This window comes from Pyrgilauda ruficollis, unplaced genomic scaffold (genome assembly GCF_017590135.1).
Source record: "Pyrgilauda ruficollis isolate IOZ18807 unplaced genomic scaffold, ASM1759013v1 scaffold7, whole genome shotgun sequence".
NCBI lineage: Eukaryota > Metazoa > Chordata > Aves > Passeriformes > Passeridae > Pyrgilauda > Pyrgilauda ruficollis.
The window spans coordinates 8,412,145-8,436,103 of NW_024528821.1; the positions used below are offsets into that span (position 1 = coordinate 8,412,145).

Here is a 23,959-nt window from a genome sequence, read left to right on the forward strand (position 1 = left end):
GTAGCACCGTTTGCCAGGGTCAGGAGGGTCCCAAGGATGTTGCTGGTAGGGGACAAGCATAAGAAAACTTGTTCCACAGCAGAGGGGAACACACAGCTAAAATGGGAGAATGAGAGCAGGCCATAGAAACGCAAAGTACTTAAAGGCTACAAAACCTGAAAACTCCTATGACAGCTAATGACTTTGCTCTGAAACTCCAGACTCATTAGGGTAAAGCACCAACAACATTTCTTGAAAATAAACACCTGAAGCTTTAAGAAAACTTTGATAAGAAGATCTGAAGCACAAAAGTGATCTTCTGATTGCCACAGGATCTTGTTTACCTCTTTTGGGAGGCAGGGGAGACACTAGTTTGGGATGTTTGCAGTGGTAATGATGAAATTACACACACAGTTGTAGCTACTTACTCGGTCATAGCAGAGAAGTGTGGAGAAATTGGGTGTTTTCTGCTGATGCACCAGTTCAACGAAGTGAGCACAGTAAACTGCATCAATTGCCGAAAAAATGCAGCGAGGAAATATACATAACTGTAAAAATTTGGTGATAGTCTCATTTTTGGTAGATTCTTCAAAAAACAAAGTTGAGGGAGGAAAAAAGAAAATAAAAATAAAGTAAATTAATGGTTTATCATTCAACTACTTACTTCCCAAGAAGTTCAGTATGACAGATCCATACTCTGGTGTTTGATTTCAGACATATCTTTGGCAGTGATCAGAAAAAGTCAATATAAGTGCAACTGTTTGAGGGTGGGGAGAGAACAGCAGGGTGGATGTAGCAAATGTTTATTTCTTATTGGCAAAATTCTTCTTTCACACAATGGAGCTAAAAACGGGTTCTGGGAAAGCTTCAATAAACTTCTCTACCTGCTCAAATTGTGCACATCAGCAAAGTGAACACCACCTGCTATTTCCCTAGAACACCTTCTTTCATCTTTCTACATGGGGCTGACTTTCAGTTTGGTTTCCTTTGAAATTGAAGAACATGCTGTCTCTATAGAATCCATTAATAATAATTTTTCCAATTAATCCAACACATAGAGGAATTTAAAGAAGAACAGCTTTCAATAAACCACCACCCCAATACACACACATTTTGTGAAAAGTTTAATTCTACCACTGAGTAAAAGACTGCACTGTATCAAGTTCAAGAGTTACCTGCTTCTGTTTGACCAACCACAGGTTGGCAAACTCAACAGCCTAAAACATACCCAAACTGCTCCCATGGCAACAAGGAGCATAAAAACGAGTTGAGAGGAATGTACAGCACGAAAGCAAGGTCAGAGGCAAATACAGAACTAAAGACTGCAAGTGGATGCCTTCAAAGGAAGAACAGTCATGATCCTCACAAGAGCCACTGGTGGTTTTGCACAGGTCACAAGTCATAATACCCAGGGTTTACTTGCTTCAATTTATCAATGCTCATGGAATAAAGTTTGCTCAAGAAAGGACTGTCAAAACTTTTGTTGACTTTTTTTAATTTTAGTAACTACCCTTCAAAGACTATAACAAACATTTGATGCCTAAAAAAAAGAAAAAAAATCTATCAAGGGAATCACAGTTCATAGGACAATCAAGTGTGTGTTGCTTCAGAAGTGTACAAACAAAGCAAACAGCCAGTCAGAACAGGTAGTCTCCAATTGCTAAAGCTACCAGGTTACTCTGCCAAAGATTAACCTATTCTCAAGGGTACAAACACTACCAAAAGTTTGTAGACAGGAAGCCAGTCTTAAAAAAATAAATTAAATATCAATAATTTAAAATATAATAATAAAACCCACTACTACAGTGGATGTGCTGTTCTAGTTCCTTGTGTAGTGCAATTACAGATTATTTATTTTAATGGACAAACTGCTGAAAAAGTAAGCTTGCCTCTGGATACAATGCTGGGAAACTTCCTTCAGCTGAAGCCCAAGCACAAGAGCTAACAATAAGCTATTTCCAGTATCCCACAGAGAGAGACGTGTACCTGTATGTAAATTATTTTCTACACACTTTTGGGTGCTTCTTTAAGTAGACAAATTTACCAAGTCACCTCTAGACCAAGTTTTAATCAGGCAGTAACTTTTCAACCCGTAATTTCTTGTAGTTCATTTGCTACAGTACATTAAATACTTATAGGGAACAGTGTTTCTTCATTAAACCAGTTGGATGGATCTTACATGAGTTGGACAACAAAACTCTTTTCCACTGGATTATGCTAGGCTTCTTGGGACAGACGAACTACTACTTCCAGTTACAAACTCAAAGTTCATCCAGAGAAGAAAACTGACCAGAGAAAAACATTTCAGATTAACCATACCAGCAGAGTTCACAAGCAACATGAAACATTACAGATGTTTTGTAGGAGAAAAAACTTGATTCTGCTTGCTGCATATCTGCTCTATGAAACATGTGCATGCTGTTTCACTGCATGGGGCTGTTAGGCTGGCACAACACTTATCTTGTCATTGGAACGGGGTTAATGCCACCACCCAAACCCTGGCATATTGCTCCTAATCACAGGACTCAAGCAAAGTAAGTTAACTCAGACTGAGACTTTACATGTTTACTTTTTGTCCTGTAGCAATTATACTAACTTAGCAGCATTCTAACTGCAGTTAGCAAGTACAAGCCAGCTAGCAATTACAAATTTCCACCAAATTGGTCGATCTCTAACTTATTTTCTAAATTAGGGCAAAATTTAAAAGGTCTTTACATTGCAAGTAACAAAAAACTTCTCTATGAAAGCCAACTACTCAGCATTTGCAAAGACACATTACATTCTAACTAAAATTTTACCTTGCTAACAGACCTCAACATAGAAAAAAATCAAATTTTCAAATAAACATTAAGAGTATTAGTGCAAGGAAGTTCTGGAGACAAGCCACTGACAATTACAAAAACATCCACAGCATTTCCCTTAGACACACTTACTTGCCAGAAGCCAGTTATCTTTCTCTAGTTTCAGTCTCTGTAGAACCCTCTGCACATGCTCCAACTGTTTCTTCTCCTCTTCAAGGAGCTTGTCCTGCAGAGCTGTGCAACGTTCTTTTTCTTTTTTCTTTTTATTTGGAGGCTGTAAAATGTCAGCATAACTCATTGAGTATTATACCTAAACTTGCTGTAGACAGAGCAATAAGTTCCTGGTAATACTAAAGAATACTTGAAAAAAACTTTTCACTCAAAAATGTTCTGCTCTAATAATCAACTGATTTTTATGAACACCGGCTGACTATAGTTAAAACAAGAGTGAACAGACAAACCATAGATACAGGTATAAAGACTTGTTTTCTGAAACTGATCTTCCAGTAACTTTCACTTAGTGGAGTCACTAGTACTTTTAACATGAGAATTATGAAGGAAAGTCAATCCAAATTACGTTAATGTGGCAAATCAGAATAGATGAACCAGGTGACAAAACTTCCCAGATCAAAACAAGCTTAATATAACACTTTATGAAAATAAACTTTTTCAAGGCCAGAAATCTTAAACTGGACAACAAAATTATATCAACATACCATTTCCTGATTGTCATCTATGGCTTTCATCTGGACTTTAAGTTTATTGACTTCTCTGTCATAGCTGCTGTGTGGCACAGCAAGGTCATACATGGTTAGAGACCAGAATGTGGCATAAAACTGAGGGCTGATGTCATCCCAGACTTTAGGGAGGTGCAGAGAAATCACAGCTTCGTGAACAGGAGCCATCACCAACTCACATGATGTAATGTATTTGTGAACTTTGTGCTGCTGTTTATTTCCCTTCTCAGCTTTTTTTAGTTCATCATACTTGGACTGTGGATAAAAAAAAATAAAAGAAATAAAAAACTAATCTAGATAAACAAAAATTAAACTTAATAATATAATCTATCTTTTCTCTAACTTTTCTATACAACATTTAGTTGTGAAAAGTCAGTACATAAAGCACCGAAGAACCTCATACAGAACTTTAGTCTTCATCCTCATTGCATGGATTTGTATGTCTTCACTGATGCTGCTACCTGTTGTTACAGTAACACATTATGCTATACCAAGCAAAAACTGCTCTCCATATCCAACTTTTTAGATGCAGGAACAAATTCATTTCTGACACTTCCTGAGACAGCACACCATTTTGCAGCTGCAACACTTTCCTCCACAGCAAAAATCCTTCTAAAACACATGCAGAACAACTTACACCTTTGAGGGAACAAGGAGGGAGAGAATTCCTAATGATAACCCAAGACATCCAAAGAAGTGACTTCATTATGACTTCTGTCTGTTGTGTGAAAGTTGACACATGGGCCACATTTCCTAAGATGATTAAGGACAACCTGTTCCAACCCACAGCTTCTATTTGTAACTCTACTAATAAAACTTTTCAAGTTTTATTTAGCCAACAAACTTTATCTGGAACCTACCACATGTTCTGGTAACAGGTACCAGAGCAGCACTAGGAGCAGACAAATGGAAGAGTTGTACTCACTGAAATGTGGTGTGCATACATGGGTCTTGAGAGGAAAAATGCAGCATCATGAGGTGTGTGAAACTCATTACAGAGAACATCAATAGAAGGCACTCGCTTAATGTAATCCTCTGTGCTTAGATTGGATGCTAAAAACCCACCAAATTGTACCAGGGTATCATGGCACTACAAGTAAAAAATACAAAAAGTTAGCAAACATTATTATTTTGTTCAACAATTAAGTTAGGGAGAGCTTCAAAGTTTGCCTTTTTTTTTCTTTTCCTTTTTGTTTCTTGTTAAAAATGCTAACACCAAACAATAGAGAAAAAAATTTCTCATCAGGGAAGAACAATAAAATAAAAAACCCCACCTAGAAAAGCCAGCAGAAATCAAGAGCATTCTCTTCTACCAGAATGGAATGCAGTTACTTCCTACTGCCTAAGGCAGCAACAGAATTATTTTTTTAAAAAAGGAAGTTTCACTACCAAAGTAAGATTGGGAAAACACAATGGACACTTAAAAAATAAGAATTTCACTTTTTATGACAAAGGATGCTTTGCTCTTTTACTCAGAGGTCACTTATCAATGTAACATAATAAACTTTTAATACACCCATATATTTTAATAGAACAACCCTGCAATTAGTTTTAAAAATCCTATGTGTTTGTATTTATTGTACTAGATTCTCATACATAATTTTGTTATTTATGTGCTGAATCCTCACATATTGTGCTGATACACTAGAAGTTAACAAAAAGAAGGGGATCTCATAAATAAAGGTGTTTTTACTTGCCTGATCATACAGTTTTCCCACCAGCTTCAGATGTTTTTCCCCTCCTTCTTGAAAGACAACACCATTTCTCTGTTGAGCCATAAGCAGGCACAGTGGGAGGGCAAGATCATGGTCCAATAATGCATCTTTTAATCTCTGAGATGATTTCTTTGTATTCCTGATTTGGCCAAAGTATCCACCCTGCACAGTACAGAAAAAGTTACCCAAGCTGGAAAACAGTGCATCAGGAATGGAATCCATATAAGCTGACTGCAAAAATACTGATGAATTAACAGCAATAGAGTTTCGTGTCCATCAGTAAAACTCTCTGGATCTGCACTGCAACGTATGTACAGAAGAATCAGAAACTAACCAGTCTTGCCTGCTTTAATCAGTTTTTGCTACTCCCCCTGAACAGGGCTGAGCCAGCAGGACTGCAGCACATCCAAGCTCAGTGGCTGCTGGAATGCACAGGCTGTCTTGTAACACTCTACTGAGATGTGTGTATGTGATGCACAAGAACTAAGGCTCACATCTACACTGCCTTGGCTGCCTGTCTCAAGGCTTGTAAGCTCAAAAGAGGGGGCAACTCTGATAAAGCACACACCCTTCTCAGCTGTGCTGCCAGAGTTCTTGAATCAGAGTCTTTAGAACCACCAACAAAAAGCAACAGTTATTATTAAATTTAACACAAACACACCTCAGCTTTCAGCTGTTCTCCACCAGTCATGGCTTCCAACTGCTCCATTGTCATTTCTTCAGTAATTTCTATCCCTGCCATTTTCTGCACCACCTCTTTCAAAATAAGCAAATCAAAGCTGCAAAGAAAACAAAAAAGTGGAGTAAAAACAAGACAATTTGTTTAAGAACCAGAAACTATGACATTCAATATATATTACAAAGCAGCACCACAATGCATGTTAAGCATTTTCATTCTTTTTTCAAGAAGAAACTGGTATGCCAAGCACAAGGATTTCTTTATTGCAAGTAAAAAGCCAGTACTTAGAAGCAATGCAGTCATTCAACAGCTGGATTGGAAGATAGTAGTGAGTGTGGTGCTATTAAGTATCAGCAAATTAATCAAAATTTATTGCTCCCTTTTGTTCTTTCTATGTTTCAAACTGTATCTATACAGTTATTTCATGAGTGTATTTTGTAAAGGGTGTCTAGAATAGTACACAGCCTCAGAAATGTACTGGCAAAGTTAGTCTGGAGAGGTTACTTGGAAACACGGAAAACATCTTATTTTTACTTGAAACACAGAATATATAAAACACTCCAATAATCATCCTGCCCAGAGACTAGGTTGTACTTCCTGCTCTGAATTCCATAAGGACAATGACTTTTCCTCAACAGAAGTATAGTAAATTCTATCCCAATCACATAAAGCAGCAATGTTTTCCAGTTAACTTCTGATATTTGTGTGACTTACTTATAAAATCATTTACCCATGCCTTCCAAAAGAAAGTTTTATCTTCACATAATTCATATAGCTTGCATTTTTGTTTGCTGTTCCAACCCTAAGTATGTTTTCTGTCTAGGAACTGTGCAATATCAGCAAAAGCTCCAATACCTGAATATTGCAGTCCTATGAAACTGGCCATACCAGTAAATCCATTTTATTTTTATGATTCCAAGTACTACACTGACTTGTTTTCCCCAAAATACTTACAGTCGTGATTTTGAGGAAAGATAATAAACATTACTTACCCTTCCTCTGTAGCTCAATGTGACTGCCATCATCAGAACAAAATGTAGGGATAGAGGAGCATATGAGACTGAATGTCTACATTGCAGGGAAGGGGAAAAAAACTACATTTCTCAACATAACTACCCTAAAATAACAGGCTGTGTTATCACCATTGGTAAGGCGCCTTTCAGTAACCATATGGGGATTTCTAGCAGAAAACGCTGATACTCACCTATGTGAATAAAATTAAAATCAAAAAAGTAAATGAAACAGTAATACTAAGGGATGACAATGGAAAGACAAAAGGAAAAGTCAAATTGGAAACCTTGTTTTGAGTTATGACTGACTGACACATGAAGATGAAATTCAATCACCACTAAAAGAACTGGATAAAGTATTTAAATAATATTAAAATGTTAAGAGAAGACATTATGAGAAAAGAAAAACAAACTATAACAGTCACACTGCTTTATATAACGGATACTAATTTTTTTAATCATGTACAATAATGTGTATGATGAAATTACACACTAGAAGGTTTTTTCCCCTGTCTGGTTAGGTGTTAAGAAAACTATTAAGTTAAAGATGAAAAATCACTGCTTCAAGAATGTCACAGCTATACAATTAGAGGAAAAGTCATGTACTAAGGAGTGCATAATTCTTTCTGCTATTTAACCTTCCCAGTGCTATGAATGGAGTTTGCCAGTGCTAGAGCAACAACTACATCGAGTGCCTGTGTATCAGCAAAGACCAAAATAACACTTCATATCAGCTGAGTTCATAAGGATCCATTGTGCACTACTTGCCTTTTGCCAGCTTTCAGCTGGTTGGCTACATACTGCAGGAGGCCTGCAAGTTCAATTGGGTATTTTCGGAAAACGGCACCACAAAAGCTTGCCAGACCTAAAGCAAAGAGAAACAGCTTTGACCGCACCTGTTTATTAAACAAACATTAACAAACTGCACCTTAGCAATGCATGCATTTCTGGAATACAAAGGGGAAAAAATTCCTATTAATTAAACTTGACAGCTCTCCATTTTGTTTAAAATATTAGCCAGTAGGTGCACGTGAAATATTGATCATAACGACCAATGGTTGAATAGATCATGGGGGAGGTGAAATATTTTAAACATTATTGTAATAAATAAAACAAGAATACTAACTCTGCAGCCAGCTTGAGATTGTAGTGTCATCATGCTTCATTCTCTCCTTCTCAGGGTTTGCCAATGCTTCAATGATACAATCTTTAGTGGAGTTAAAGAGAGTATTTTTCCTCAACAAGCACAAAAGTTACAGGGACTTGTTTTTCTGGCTTTTGTAATACATGAACATGATCTATAATACAGCAATCACTAACCTAATTTTGGTTTTAAAAAAATAAAACCATGAAATAGTAACCTAAAAGCAGTATTTACCTCACTATTTACAAGATCACTATGCCTTCAAATTGAAAGTAGTAAAAACAAAGAATAATTTTCATAGTATGAAAGAATTAATAGACAGGGTTCCATAATCCACTACAAGTGCAAAGGTATTTGCAAACTTCACTGAAATTTCCAGCAAAAAGCAGCAAGAAGAGAAAACAGAGACAATATTTACTCACAGATAACATATTTAATCTGGCTACAACTGCAGCTTTATCAATAAGTGACGTAGTAATTTAAATCAAAAGGATACATGCCAAGACATCATAGTTCAGGGAAGTGAGGTATTTCAGTGAATCAACAACCGGAGTTATCAAGTTATCATATTTTTGTATTTGTGATAAAATCTGCAAGTGACAACAGACATTCAGCTGAACAGGGACAGTATTCCTTATCTTTCACATAATAAAAGCATTTAACAATACTTGTCTTCAAAACCTACAGAACACATGCTTAAAATTAATTTTTCAAAGGTCCTAAACAACTGTCAAAGTAAATAGGCAATGTCATAAATCTATCTAGTACCTTAAAGATACCAGTGAAACATGTCTCTAACACGTAAAAACAATTCTACATAATTTCTCTTTTCAATTATCAGCAAATAAAATAATGAAAGCATTTTTTCCTAATATTTCTTAATTCTAAATGTTAGCAGTAGGATTTCCTCTTGCTACATACAGTAATAAAAGACTACTAAAAAAAAAAGCTAAAACCATGAAGCTAGGTCATGAAAGACTACAAGCAAACTGGATTAATCAAGGTCTGGGATGTTCTCTTCGGTACATGACACACATATGTGTATATTGCAGCAGTAATTTCTTCAAGTGCAATCTAAAAACTGGTAAATCCATTCTCTTAGGTCACACCTGTGAATAAGGTGGAGGCCCCCAACAAATTTTTACAACTCTCCAGAACTCTGCAGCACCAAGCAATCTTAAAAATCCTTCCTAACTTCGTAGGTGTATTTCAGACTTCAAAACATGAAGTTTTCTTCTAAATGGAAGACTCTGATCTTTCTCCACCCCACTCACAGATAGCTGTCAGAACAACTTAACCTGAATTCACATTCTGCATAATGGGATCAGCAATCCCTGTACCTGAGATCCACCTCTGCTATCTCAAATTAAATTTTTTCTGCAGTTAGTTTTTCAAGAGATGTTTCCACATTTAATATGTCACTAAGTATTATTAAGTCATATTTAGATCTTACTATGTCCACTACTAAAAAATTACTATATTTTAAAATTTGCACCTAAAGTAAAAAATAATGAAATTAGAACTGCAGGCCCCTTCCCCTTCCTGAACTTCAATTATCTGTTGTCAGGATGAAATAGCACTCAGATACATGTAACTACATACATAATCAAATAAAATTGTAGGATTGCTGTGGCTGAGCTTCCCAATTTGTCTTCCAGAGGGTTTCACATTTTCCTTAGTTAAACGCCTGTAAAAGAGGACATATTTTATTACAAAAGACAAGCTAGAAGAATATTAAATCAACAGGTCAGTTTCAGTGAAGAAACATCTCTGTAAGTCTCAGAGACTAAGTTCTCACTAGCAAATGCATTTTCAAGACATCTCAGCATAGAAATGGTAATCTGCTGAGAACTGGAAATAGAGAAATCCTCCAAGATGCAGACAGTACAACCAGTCCAGTTGTCCCTCTGTTACTATGCTCCATATTCTAGCTTCAACTTTGAACATTTTGCTTTCCAAAGTCGTCAGTGAAACCTGCAGCATACACACCAAACTACCATGTGATGCTGTTAGTTGCTTCTGGAAATTTAACTTAGCCACAGACCAGTCATATCTTGTTGCAATCAGTTCACTGAAAAACAGTATTTCTTTCTTTGTTTTATAGTTCCACAGCATTTCCTGCTGAAGATTTGAGTTCAGCCTGAAACCTGAAGTTGACAGTAAATTATACACACAGTGACCTTGAACAACTCACAGCTCTGTGGTTCACCTGCACAACTGAAATCCATTGTACAGGGGAAGGGGGGAAAGGTTTATGGTGTATGCAGCAAATAGTTGTTCCTAGTTTTCACAGCTCTGAGTGCAAAGTTTTATCCAGAGACAATTACTGTTTTGCCTATATGGAAGGGTTCTGATTATCCACAGTGTAACACCACACCATTTGCTTTTGGCAAATGGAGAACCTAATTCCCTGACAGTGACATCAAATGTGAGGTAAATCTGGAACTGCTGTGAGCCCTCTTGAAGGTGAGAATAAATCATTCTGTTCAAGTCACTGCCGTACATTCAAATCTACAGAGATCATTACAAGATTCTTGAGACTCTTTGGAAGAGAGTCTCCACACCTAGAGGAAATATGTAGCACTTGTACATTTCATAAGCAAAGCAATTTATCAAAAACCTTACCCATGAAAAAGGTTTTAAGTCATTTAACAGGACATTTTTCAGAGATTATATACACTTATTTGTGACAAATTTGTCTATATTCTTGCTTATTTGATGGTTTTTAACTACAATACATTAAATGCTTTATGAACAAGGACTATTTGGGAAATTATTAAGTCATTAGACAGGGAATGTATTTGTCAAGTTTTTTTCTCCAGCTGGTAATATGCAATACTCTGTACTACAGTTTATAATTATTTATGGGAATAGACTACTTACTTCATGATGTATTTGGCTCGATCTATGGTTTGAGCTTTAACTTTCACAAGCAGTGGGTGACTATTGTACGTTTCATTCTTCCATTGCCCATAGAGACGGTACCTGGAAAAGTTATACAGGAAAATGAATTTCAGAACTGACAATTCAGCAGCCCATTCCAAAGGATGGAAACAATCCACTCAACTCACCGGTACTGGTACGGAAAGGTTTTGAACATTCCCCATAATTCCTCAGACATGCATGCATTGCAGTCCATCAAGGAAAGAGATGGAAGCAAGACTTGATCAGTAATACTCAACAAACAGCTGAAGAGTGTTTCCTGGGATAAAGACAAAACCCAAGGTAACTATCAGGAAGTGCCTCAGAAGCAGTGTTATACATGCAGTGAGCAGATGCACAAATGGAAAATTTGATAAAAAAAAAGTACACCACAAGATTAAGACTTCCAGAACTAAAACCTAAATAGGACATGGAAATATCTCCCAACATAAATTATTCAGTAAAGAATTTACAGACTATAGATACAGTCAATATTTTATCTGCCTATGTAAGATACTAGAACAAAGCTGCTGAAATCTTCAGCAGGTTGCACTCATTTTTGAATTAAACGTACCATTAAAAAATGGATATTGTGTGGACTTGCATGAAGTGCAACATAGGAAAAAATTCATTTTGGCAACTGCTTTCAATGTATTAAGATATTCCTCATCTTTACTTCTATTTTCAAAATTTCAGATAAAAGCCCAAAAGCGTTATACATGTTTGTAAGACACATTTCCAATTTCCATGTTTTCAGTATTCTACCCTTACCCTTTCTTAAACGTTTCTCTTTTCCACTGAGCTATTTTTGAATAACTATAGCAGCAATGAAAAACAACCAAAACAAAACACAAAACCCAGAAGGGATTTTTTCTGCAATGATTCAGGAAATCAGGTTAAGTGAGAAAGAGGAACAAGTAACAATGATAACTGCAGAAACTTCATACTGAAAACCCACTTGCTGGTTTAAAAAAAACAAACACTTGTTTTTGTAGATTAGATTTCTACTGAACGCTTGGATTTCATTGTGAACAATGCTGATAATAAATTAGAAAATATTGAAATAAGTAATTTAAAAAAGAATCATCATACCAATAAACACCTCCCCCACTTCCAATTTATCTTTTCTCTATGCTTTTCCCCACCTCTAACTGTATTTATAGAATAAACAGCTGGAGGATTTCCAGCTGATTCCAAGCAAATCAGAAGTAAAAATGCACATTTGGTCACTATTACAATCTTGCATAAAAACACCTTCCTCCAAAACTCACCATTTTCTCTTTATCTTCCTGTTTGCTTCCATCAGACTGAAACTGTAACAAAGACAATCATGTTAATATAACAGTTACAGTTTCAGAAAAGGGCTATCTCAGCAAAAGCATAAACCCGAAGGGCCAAGCATCTCTTAAATGTTTAATTTGCCATATCTGTCAGCATTAACATATTTTTAAATAGAAATTCAAATGCATGGATGAAACACATTCCTTACATATAGAGGGGCTTTGTACAATTTTGTCCAAAAAGAAATGATAGCTAGAGCTACAAGGAAACTTGCTATTACATATGAAATATTGAATTTTCTTACCGGAGAGGAAAAAGATTGCCTAAGCATTCGCCTTCTACCTAAAAAATCTGAGGGCTTCCAATGCAGCTACCAACAGCCATAGATTATTTCCCCCATCTTTCTCTCACAGTAACACCCTCTTAAGCTTTTAGTCTTCGTTATTAAATTACTTTTTCTCTCTGCTTGCTCCACTCACCATGAAAAGCATATTAAGCTATCACACCAGTAAGTGCACAATTATTTTAAAGGTACACTTTAGCATGAAAGCTGCAGTGCAATGTTAGTAGTCTAACTTTTTAACTACTGTATGGGTTAACTTAAGAGTCAATTACCTTCAGTTATACAAGTATTTCTACTGTGTGTTAAATGTAGTTTCAAAACTAAAACATGCTGATGGCAACAACGCATTAAGAATAACTTTCCCTATGTTACCTTAACCACTCTGTCACTGACGAATTTCTTCACAGCTCCAACCTAGAGCAAATAGCTAAAATGTTGCTCATTCTTGTCAGAAATACATTTAAGTGTTATATAAGTATATTTACAGTAAACCTGCACAAGAGATTCCTATAACCATGTAATCTCCATTCCAGTGTACACATCCTCAGAAACAGGGCTTTCTCACAAACCTTCAATATTTCAATTACAAAGTAGTCCTAATAGTCTGCTGACAGCGATAAAATGCATTAGTCCCTTAAAATTGCAATTTCCAACTTAACTGCACTGTCAGTGCAAAACAGCTATCACTGAAGTGATATCAGTCTTCTCACTGGCCAGCAAGAAATGAGTATGCTACGAAATCAGAGTATTTACCACTGGGAAATCTTACCATTCTGGATGAGAAAATGCTAAGGAATTATACAGCGATATGGAAGTAGGGAAATAGTTGAAGCTTCCCTGATTTTATTACAAAGACTACATGGAACCCAAAGTTATTGTAGGTCTCTAACCCTATCAGTGCATCTTGGAACCTAAAAAGAATAAATTCTCCTGACAAAATCTGCTATTTTGAACAAAAAGGTATTCAATCCCAATAATTATGTGTTAGCTCTGCATCATTAGGTATAGCTGGACATGAAAGCCTCTCCTCAGGCAGTATATAAATTATGAGTATTCCAATATTTGTTAGTTGCAGTTGAAATAAAAATACTTTTAAGAATACAAAAGTTACAAAACTGAAAACTTCCCCTCCAGTACCAACTAGATCAATCAACCTTCTCCAATTTTCTGTCATAAGTTAAAACAAAATGCTGGGCAACAAAACCCATGGTCTTTAAGTTTTGAGGAGGTGGACTGGTTGTTCATTGATAATAATAGCAATTTAAAAACTATTTATTCCTAAGTTTCTCTGGGCGGCTGTTTAAAAAATTGAACCCCCTATTGTTGACTTGAGAATAAACCAGAAACTGCCAGGTAAATAGCAAATTGCCAGAAAAGCAGCAAAAGAAATCATTAGCCTCAATGTGAACTACCGAGTACATTTTAAGGGAGTTCAGAACATAAATTCAACTTTCAGCCTTCTAAAACAGGTCATACTGCCAATCCTTCAATAGACACATGGTCAAAAGACAGTAACCCATCTCAAGAGATCAGGAAATTTCTGAAGTTGGCAACTTGAAGTGATTTCCACACCCAACTCATCCTTAGCAGCATATAAAGATTTGTCACTGACACAAGATCGATACCAGCAGCATTTTAACTAGGCAGAACAGGGGAAAAAAAACATGAAGTAAAAGGATGCAACATCCCCTGTTTCCCAAGTAACCTAAACAGCTGGAACAGAAAGCTGACATTATTTGTACAGCACGTGTATTAGGTTATCAATCCTTTCTGACTACATTGTTGCTGTAATAATGTAGATGACAGTCAGTACCATACATCTATTGGGTTTTTTAATTATACACACAGATAATATTTTAAAATATGAACACCATAACAGAAAATTAGGTATCACTAAATATCTGTGGTTATAAACCTGAAGAGCCTTAAGTTGTTCATAAAGATGTTTACAGATCATAAAATGGATCAAAAATTAAAATAAGATTCTCCAAGTTTGTCCTTAGTCAAGATCATCTTCTGTTTCAGCATTTGAATATCACACAATTAGCAAGACAAGCATTTCTTGACATCAGAGTAATTGGTATTTTTCATGTTTTGACCAGCTGTTATGTCATACCAACCTCTTTCATAAATGCTTTTCCAAGGCGCACTACTTTTGCAAATAAAATGGGATCGTGGGACAGATGAGGACCAAGGTAACAAAGCATGTTGAACACCTCCTTTCTCAATTCCTCAAAGCTCTCTGCTTGTTTTGGTGCTCTCTTGTTTGGCAAAGAGGAAATTGGTGACCCTTTAGCTCCTTTAGGTACACCAACTCTGAAAAATAAAATGTGCAGCATTCCACATGAAACAGATGAAAAAGCTTTAGAAGTGTATTTATAATTAGGCTCATCAGTGAATTCATGCTGTGAAGACATTGTTTTTCCCCTGGGTAGCAGCAGAATTGTGGCTGTCACTTTACCTGCGGTACAGAGGCTCGATTGTCACGTGGACGAGCTGGCAAAGCGCGATCGCAATCGGCTTGTGCGAAGTGGAGTAAAATGGAGGCATCTGATCCATAATACTTTGTGCATGGTGCCAATCACCAATTTTTAATAAGGCTTCCAATAAGCCAAGTTTTTGATTATCAGGAGGCTGCAAGATAATAAAGAAAAAGTACGTTCATAAAGTCTCCTAAATACTTCTCCTTAAGCAGCTGCAATCCACAGCTAGAGAAAACAGCCTTGTATATCAACTGTGTAATAAAAACATATGCAAAATAAAACTTAGCTAGACATTTAGACAGTAAGCAAACCTCAAAAGAAGTTATAAACCAATCCATGTAAAATTAACATCTGGATCAAAGAAAAAGTTAAAAATAAACCAGAAATTTTTTAAGTTGCCTGATGTATGTCTGATCACGTATTTTTTCAAACTGTCACAATCTATTGCAGCTTATTTCCTTAGAGGACATTTTAAGAACAATGCAAACACTTGAGAATCCTTTACGCTGTGTTTTTCTGGGTTTAAAAGCACAAACTTCTCTTGCAAAAGCAGATTAGAATTTTAAAAAAGCTAAGCCACACTCAAGCCCTTTCTCCATCCCAGTGTGCCTGTGTAAGTTTCACATTAGCATCTATTCTAGGGGACTCTAGACTTAAGTGCAAGTCTACACAAAGTTTTCCTAAATTCCCTTTGCAATACAGGCATAGGAGGAAACAGGACTCTAAAATTAATTTCATGCCTTGAAGCACTTTTTCAGGGGCATGGTATTGATATATTTTATTGTTACAAATTGGATTCCCTGGCTCCTAAGGTAAAAGTCTACTCATAAGTGACTAGCAGGAAGGAAAACTAGCTGTAAGCAACTACAAACCCAAGATGATGTTTACACCCAGGGAAGGAAGATTACAAGTCTAGGACAAAATGTTTTTATTATTTTAAAGCAAAATATAATTTTATTTAAACCACACAAGCAGAGAAGGTCGACTGACAAGAACAATAATTACTTACAAAACAGACACTCCTGTGGCTCTACAGGAGTGGTTTTAGTGAGGTCTTTTTCCCTTTTAAAACTTGAACACTGGCAAATATTTTTCTGATAGTTTTGAAAACAGAAAAAAGCACAGCACATGGTAACATGCACAGGAAAGCTCCACAGCAAAACGAAGTCAGGTCTCTATTCATGCTGAACTTAGAGAGCTCACACACTGCTTGATTTTTGGGTAAGCAAGTTCTGACATGAGCTCTTCAAAAGCCAAGACATGTCTGGCCCAGAGGGGTCAGTCTGGAACTGCTGTCAAATCCATTCCTGCTGCCCACACTCTGACCTGTCTGGATGTCCTATCACACAGTTATGGCAAATACACCTTAAAAGGCAAAAGCAGGCAGCACATTTGTCAAGACTAAATTATTCATATTAGAATCATGAGATAATAATGAATTTTAACCACACAAAATAAGCATGTTGTAGATCTAAAAATGAGTCAGGTCAACACTTTTTAAACACTGCTTTCCTTATGCAGGCATTTATTCCATGATACTGTATCAAAAATAGCATGTGATGTGCTGGATACAATGTGCCTAAACTTAGGGTGACAACACCTTTCACATGTAGTTACTCCCCTAACCGCTATGAAGGGCACAGCTAAGCACATACAAAAATACTTTTAACACAGAAACAAGCTTCTTAAGAAACAGCACACATTGCATAACAGTGTGTGCAGTCACAGAAATTGGTTTCTGTTAAGTACAGCTCTTAATTTTCCCATCACACAGGCACAGACTTTGTCATTTTAATCCTTCAGAAAAATGCTGCAGTTTCTGCTAAAGCTTAAAATTCCCTAGTTCTTAATTCTAAAGCTTAGTCATGAAAGCTTTCTTAATTCCTCTGACATTACTTGCAATGCATACACTCCCCATGTCCCATCAAGAGTTTATTTTTCCATCAGAAGAGGGTGACAAGCACACTTCAGAAAATTCTGGGCAGCCTCATCTGACAGTAGAGAAGGTGGGCCAAAACAATGTGGTGTAAGCAAAAGGGAGGGGATCAGAAATTTAAAGTGAGTGAAAGAAACAGGCAGCAGCTGTGGCTGCAGCCAAGAATCAGAGGGCAGTGACTGTGTCAGGTGCCTGAGGGAAGAAAATGGAATTAGATTTTTCAAGCCAGGAAAGAAAAATGAAAGAAGAAAGGAAGGTCAGAGATTAATGGAATCAAGGTGGTGTAGAAGAAGTAGGCATGGTAGACAAACCAGACTGATAAGGAACACAGCAAGACACAGAAATTCAAGAACAGAAACCACCAAGACTGATGGATCCCTCCCCCCACTCCAGCATGTAACTTAAAAATGCATATATCAAGCATTTTCTTTTCTTTTTTGTTTTAAATAAGGTGTTTAAGAAGTACTTATGCACTCAAACGAAGATGACAACAGAATGGCCTCTAATAGATCAAATAAATTTGTTTCTAAAATAAGGCTTGGACAACACGAAATCAAATTAGACCTAGGGCAACATAAATCTGATTTAGTAGGAACTTAAATGAAGAGTATAGATTTACATACATGGAGATACAGACTTAAAAGAAAGCACAGTGAGCAGTTGCAAGTAAAAATTCTCAGTTATAAGCTTTTTCTACAATGCAGGATAATTATGCCAACATTCCTAAGTCTGGCAATTCTTTATGTCCCAATTCTTGATTGAGAGAACTAACATCCTTATTTTTATGAAATTAACTTGGATTATACTATCGTGAATCCTAGAAGTGCAGCTGTTAAAGGCTGTGAAGTGTACAAATGCTGGGGCATACTTAGTGGAGCCAATACAAAAAAGGGAAGGAAGAAATCAATTAGCCATTGAACCAAGAATATTTTATGTACAAAAATCCAGAACAAACCCCAAACCATGCATTTTTGCACATTCCATATAACAGAAGTGTGGTTGGAAGACAAATACAAGCCATCCAAGAAGCACTTAACTGTTTTTCAAATAAATGCAAGTATGTTTTTATAAACTGTTTTGTTTAATGTAATTCAAATAATTCTACTGAAAAGAAAGCTACACACCTTTTCAGTTTTCTCCTCCTCTTTTTCCTTTTCTTTCTCCTTTTCCTCAGTCTTTTCAGATGATAAGACGACCATTGTAAGTTTTCTGACAATTTGTTTAGCTTCCACTATCTCTCGCTTGTGCTCCTCAATGATGGCATTATCCCCTGGTAGAAGCTGAAAAAACAGAACATTATATCTCAAAATTGAAGTGACTAACTCCTACTGTGGATCACCTGAGCTTGGAGAAGAACTTTGGTCTTTCTTGTTACTAATGTCACAGTGTTTCAGGGTACCAGTTTCTTTTCCTTGCTGCCATCATCCCAGACTGGGAATTACACTAACAGCAGACCATTCTGAAATCAAGGACTCATTAGAAATAATACCACTCTAGTTCTTCACAACCATTTGTTGTCTGAGCCCCCCTTGCCCTCCAATTTACCATCCAGCTATAGCTTTATGGCAACAATTACACCATACTCCATGACAACATTAACACAATTCAGTGCATTTAATCCAAGTCAATATTCAAAATACTGCTCATCTAAAGGGAAGAAAAATTTAATCACCAAGGAAAACCAGGTAACCTACTTAGCCACACACTTTCATTGCACCTTTAAAATAAAGAAATAACATTTAAAACTTACCTAATTTTTTATTTATGGGCAATGTAACACATGTAACATCTGTTCTTTAAAAACCATCTTAGATAAAGTACCTAGTTGTAAAAAACCTCAGCATAGTCTAGTACTTAAGAATAATCACGGTGAGGAATATAAACCTACACTCAGAGATTAAAACGTCAAGACAGAAGAAAAACTCTTTTTCTGACAAAGCAAAACTTCAACTTAGCTCCTGAAACCAAGATGACACTTCCCCTGCAAGTAAGTAATCAACTTACTGCAGAGTCATGACCTCTTTGATGCACTCACCTTTTCTTCTAATGATTTTAACGAGGGAAGATTTTTATTGGTTTTTCTTTGTCCAAACTGATCATTGAAGGGGGAAAGAATTCCTTCATTTCACAGAAATTTGGGGAAGAACAAATCCCACTTGGAGAGGTAAAAAGTTTAAGGAGCTGCATTTTTCTCATTTGAAAACACAGGAAAACTACTAAGCTGCACCAAGAAGCAGTTACTGTGGAATTTCAATGGGTAAATTGTATCTTCAGGATGCCATACATTCTATATGGCTGTGGGTATACACACACTAATTGAGAACAGTTTTTACAGGCTTGGAAGGGCAGGGAAGGCAGAGGTGGGGAGAACATTCTCAATATTGGCAGATAATCCTGGCAGTGCTCTCCTATGGGAGCCACACAATGAACATCCCTCCAAACTCAACACCTACATGCTAATTATTTGATAGAAACTTCCATAACGAGTTAAATTAAGCCTGAACTGAAAAGAGATTTTAAAAAAGTATACCATCTCAAACATGCAAAGACAGACTGGCAGAGAGATCCTGGTATGTGACTGAGAATCACCACCATGCAGGTGAACAGTGCAAATAACTGCAGGGACCCTCGAGCCTGAGACTGGAAAAAAACATGCCCATACCTGCACAAGTCTGAGCTGAGATTGCACAGCAACTGTAACCCCAAGTCTCAGCATGTTTTGAAAGCTTACAAACATTCTCTTCAAAACAAGCTTTATCATCACACATTCCTCACTCCACACCAATTATCTGGGACATGCACTCCTACTCTTGCTCCACCCAACACATTTTCAGCCTAAATACTCCTATGAAGCCAGAGACAGTTACTGGCAAGTCAATATTGATGAGATTGTGACTAAGGCTACGAAATGCCACACAAATTAATGGCAGGACTACATTCCAAACCTTCCACAGATGTAACTGTAACTCTTTCCTTGATTTCAGTGGAAGAGTTAAATCTTGAATTATTTAAGACTACCCATCAATATTCGAAATTAAAAATTCTTGTATAATGTAAAATTAATTTGATAACTACAACATTCTGTTAACCATTCATCAAACTGGAATGTTGGTTTATAAGAGAATAAGTCTCTGACTGTATCTGAACATGTAGGTCCATTTCCTTCCTTCAACCTAACAAATGGCCAGAATTCTTGTAGAGAATGAGAGGCCTATTCAGGAACCCGCAAGCATTTAAAAAAAAACAACTGCACTATTAAACAATGTTTGGAGCTGACTGCCCTACCACTTTTCTCAAAAACTGATCTTGTAACACAAAACTTGATGGGTCTAATTTTTAAGGAAGGTTACTTAGGCATTTACCTCCAACTTCCTACTCTGCCAGAAGGTAGACAATCTGGAGGATGTTACACAGATAATTCAAATAAAGTTTATCAGCATTTATACGTCAATGTGTGCTTATTTGAATATGTGGCATAAAGAAAGCACTGAAAATTTTAAGAGTCACTAAATATTGTACACCTACAGGTATTACACAGAATATAATGAACTTGAAAATTTAGAAATAGGATAAAGTATCTGATTTTCTTTTTTTAAAATGTCCTTAGCTTTGGCATCTAGCAGAGTAGTACTGTCACTTACATGAACATAAAGATCTTCCAAATCAATGAGATTATGTTGCAAAAGGACAGCAGCAACTCTGTATAAGGAGGAAGGGGTCTCACCACTTGGATCCTAAAATGGACAACACCGAAGTTTAAGAAAAAAGTAATCAGACCACAGCAGAAGGTTATAGAACAGGAACCACTCAATTTCTGTTCAGATGAAACATATTAACCCACAGTTCTCCTTGTTACCATATTATTGAACAGCTATTACTTCCAAGTCACTAGACTTTACTGTAATACACATTCAGTATTTTCAGAAACAAAAACTTTATCTTCATACCCTATGGTTCTTGTATGCAATTCCTAACTATGCATTTTAAAAAAAACCCCTTGATTATTTTATCAAATATCAACCATGACTCCCCTGCAAACATGCTCCTCATTCCTGGGGAAAAGTCTTGTTTATAATGTACAGTCCCTTTGTTCATGCCAGTCCTTACATAACTCTACAAGTTCAAGTGGAAGGTACCAAGATTGTTTTCAGCTCTTTTAAGAGAACATTAAGCACTCTCCTTTAAAATACAGTAAGAGACTCCCACCCAAATAATGAAATGATTGCTTTTAATGCCAGAATTTTACAACTTGAAAACTAATTTCTATGTGTAAAAAAAACAAACAAAAAAAGGCAAATCAAACGAACAACAATAAAAACAAAGGAAAAAACAAAGCAAAAAAAAGAAAACAAAGAAAAGACAAAACAAAAAAATTTCTATGTGTAAAAGAAAACAAACAAAAAAAAGGCAAATCAAACAAACAACAATAAAAACAAAGGAAAAAAAAACAAAACAAAAAAAAAGAAAACAAAGAAAAGACAAAACAAAAAAACAAACAACTGCAGAAAATCTGTTATTACTGACTGCAGTTCAACCACCAACCACAAAACCCAAGAATTAATAATGGAAATACATTACCTGATAAAATTTGAATTTGAACCCAAGGATATGGCATAGAGTTTGAGGTTCACACATGTACATGTAAGATTCTATCAGTGGTACAAAGAAATCATCATACTCAGGCCTGCACTCATAGACTTCTAGGATGATATCTAAAACTCTGTTAGGATCAAGATTGAAACATCCTAGTGGAGAAAGACAGAGCAGAAAATCTTCATTTTCATCCTCATACTGTTTCTAAAATACAAATGCATTAGTTTTTAAAATTAATTCTTTTCAGTTACACTTGAACCTGATTTATCAGTAGCAAAATAATCTGGATCATCTGCAAATACAGCACTGATCATTTTGATTTGTCAAATATTGAACTACACAAAAATACTAAACAGGACTTCCAACCCAGATTACAGCAAAAGTAGAAATTAACAACTTAAAGGGAACATTTACAGTTAAAAACCTGACCTCACCAAGACCAATGGGCCAGCAAAAGGCATGGGCTGCTGCTTCTTCTCTTGCGCTGCCGCACATACTCATTCAGTCACACAAATCAGCCAGCTAGTGATTATTTTACAACCCAAAAGCTTTTCTGGTTTGAGCTAGACCCTGATCCTCCAGGTGATCCTGCCCTGTCAATTCAGCATTACTGCCAGCAGAAGAGAGGAGTTTCTTTATCAGGCTGGGAACACGTACTGTTTTTATAAAATGGTAGCATAGCCTTTTGCCCATTACTACACTAGCACCCTATTAGACAGGCACTGGTGCAAACATCAATAAATTTTAAAGAATTCTTTATTCAAAAAGGAAGTGTAAAACAAGGGTAACTACAGGTATTTCCTGTTTTTAACATTCTCCACTTTGTGAGATTCTCATCATGACTCAACTTAGAAATATAGAAAAGTCACTAAAAGAACTAGATAAAGGAAGAACATTTACTACTTCTCATTTCTCTCCACAAGGAATCACTCATTCAGTATCTTCAAGAATAAAAGAATGTTCATGCATTGAACTGATACATTCAATAGCAAAAAGCATTACTTTGTTATGCTCCAATCTGTCTGACAAGCATATCTTCAAAAGATGTTAAAAATCACAGCATGCATATCTAAGGCTACCATAAATTCAGTATTTAACTTAAGTATACCTATGCAACACTCCCAAAATTAATTTTTCCACATAAATGGGAACTTCAAGATACCATAATTCTATCCAAGCTGATCTACTTTCTGTAGTCATAAGATCATACAGGAAAACCAATGCTCATATTCTTTCAATAAATTCCTTACCTATTAAAGATTTGATATTTTCAAGGATTAAATCACTAGTGATATTTCCAGATAAGTCTTGACCCAATTCTGCAATAAGCTTTGCATAACCTTCATTCTCTTCTCTTAGCAAATTAAACTTCTGTTGCTTATAACTGCAAATAAAGAGAAATTAAATACTGTTGTGTAACATGCATCCAGTGAAGCTTACTTACGCTCTCAGCAATTTGTTATACAAAATGCTAATTTTGAACACATTTTTAAGAACTTGTTATTAACCTGAACTGTTGCAAACACTATTAAATGCAGTATATGAATACCTGTAATGTAGCACGCATTCTCCAAACAAATCCAGCTCTTATTTCAAATGCAGACAATTAAAAAGATTAGAATTGCACTTAACAGGAAAGCTTGTTCTACACACTGCTCTGGAGAACTGCTCTGTGGCAGTCCATGCTTAAGAATCTATTCTTGTTTCATGTGATGTTCTTTGACACTGAAACATTGGATGCAGAGACAGAAACCAAACACACACCAAAAAAAAACATAACCTGTGTTGCCCAAACTAAAATAACTATGTTTGCCTAGTTATGAAAACAAAACCTATTCTTAACTGATGCAAGAGCAATAATTAATTTAGTTATTTACTATTATTATTATTGTTATTTACTTTGTAAATTCACATATCACAAATAAATATTAATTAATCTGCAGATATGGAATCCCTGTAGCAAAAGCCTAGCTAACGTGAGAAAGATTTTACACTTCCCAAGAGTTTGAAAACTAAGGGCTAACAAAATTCTTTTGTCAATGGCAAGTTCAAGTGCAACAAAAAGTATTTCCCAAAGAAAACTGAGTACTTGGTAGAAAACATTGTTAGCAGACTAATCATCATTGCCCCTCCCCACCCACTCCCCAAACAACCCTTGCCCCAAAACTTACAATAGTTTTGTCTTTATTTTAACAGATTTTTGATTGAACTGTTGAGACTGCTTGATGAGTCCCAATGACTCCAGTGTCTCTGGATCTAAACGCTCCTTTAGGACAGTGTCAGATACAAGATACTAAAAAACACCAAAAACACACACCAAACTGTCAATTACAAAG

General features: G+C 36.1%; 1 protein-coding gene across 9 annotated transcripts in view; it reads right to left on the minus strand.

Moving 5' to 3' along the window:
* THOC2 (THO complex 2) overlaps positions 1-23,959 on the minus strand; it is a 49,826-nt gene that overhangs the window by 14,592 nt on the left and 11,275 nt on the right. For 7 of the 9 annotated variants that reach the window (XR_005956611.1, XR_005956613.1, XR_005956612.1 and 4 more), the window contains exons 6-26: positions 23,795-23,916; positions 22,874-23,007; positions 21,609-21,775; positions 20,672-20,764; positions 18,155-18,310; positions 15,073-15,245; positions 14,732-14,927; positions 12,984-13,025; positions 12,259-12,300; positions 11,137-11,267; positions 10,949-11,050; positions 9,668-9,752; positions 8,562-8,655; positions 8,048-8,128; positions 7,690-7,786; positions 5,894-6,011; positions 5,215-5,394; positions 4,443-4,607; positions 3,497-3,772; positions 2,913-3,054; positions 408-565 (exon numbers count right to left, since the gene is read on the minus strand). Coding sequence is in view for 5 of the 9 variants with exons in the window: in XM_041484974.1 (XP_041340908.1) it covers positions 408-565; positions 2,913-3,054; positions 3,497-3,772; positions 4,443-4,607; positions 5,215-5,394; positions 5,894-6,011; positions 7,690-7,786; positions 8,048-8,128; positions 8,562-8,655; positions 9,668-9,752; positions 10,949-11,050; positions 11,137-11,267; positions 12,259-12,300; positions 12,984-13,025; positions 14,732-14,927; positions 15,073-15,245; positions 18,155-18,310; positions 20,672-20,764; positions 21,609-21,775; positions 22,874-23,007; positions 23,795-23,916 (2,754 nt within the window). In the remaining 4 variants the exon portion in view is untranslated. The remainder of the gene's footprint in view (positions 1-407; positions 566-2,912; positions 3,055-3,496; positions 3,773-4,442; positions 4,608-5,214; positions 5,395-5,893; positions 6,012-7,689; positions 7,787-8,047; positions 8,129-8,561; positions 8,656-9,667; positions 9,753-10,948; positions 11,051-11,136; positions 11,268-12,258; positions 12,301-12,983; positions 13,026-14,731; positions 14,928-15,072; positions 15,246-18,154; positions 18,311-20,671; positions 20,765-21,608; positions 21,776-22,873; positions 23,008-23,794; positions 23,917-23,959) is intronic. The other 2 variants (XM_041484976.1, XM_041484975.1) reach the window with 1 other exon arrangement.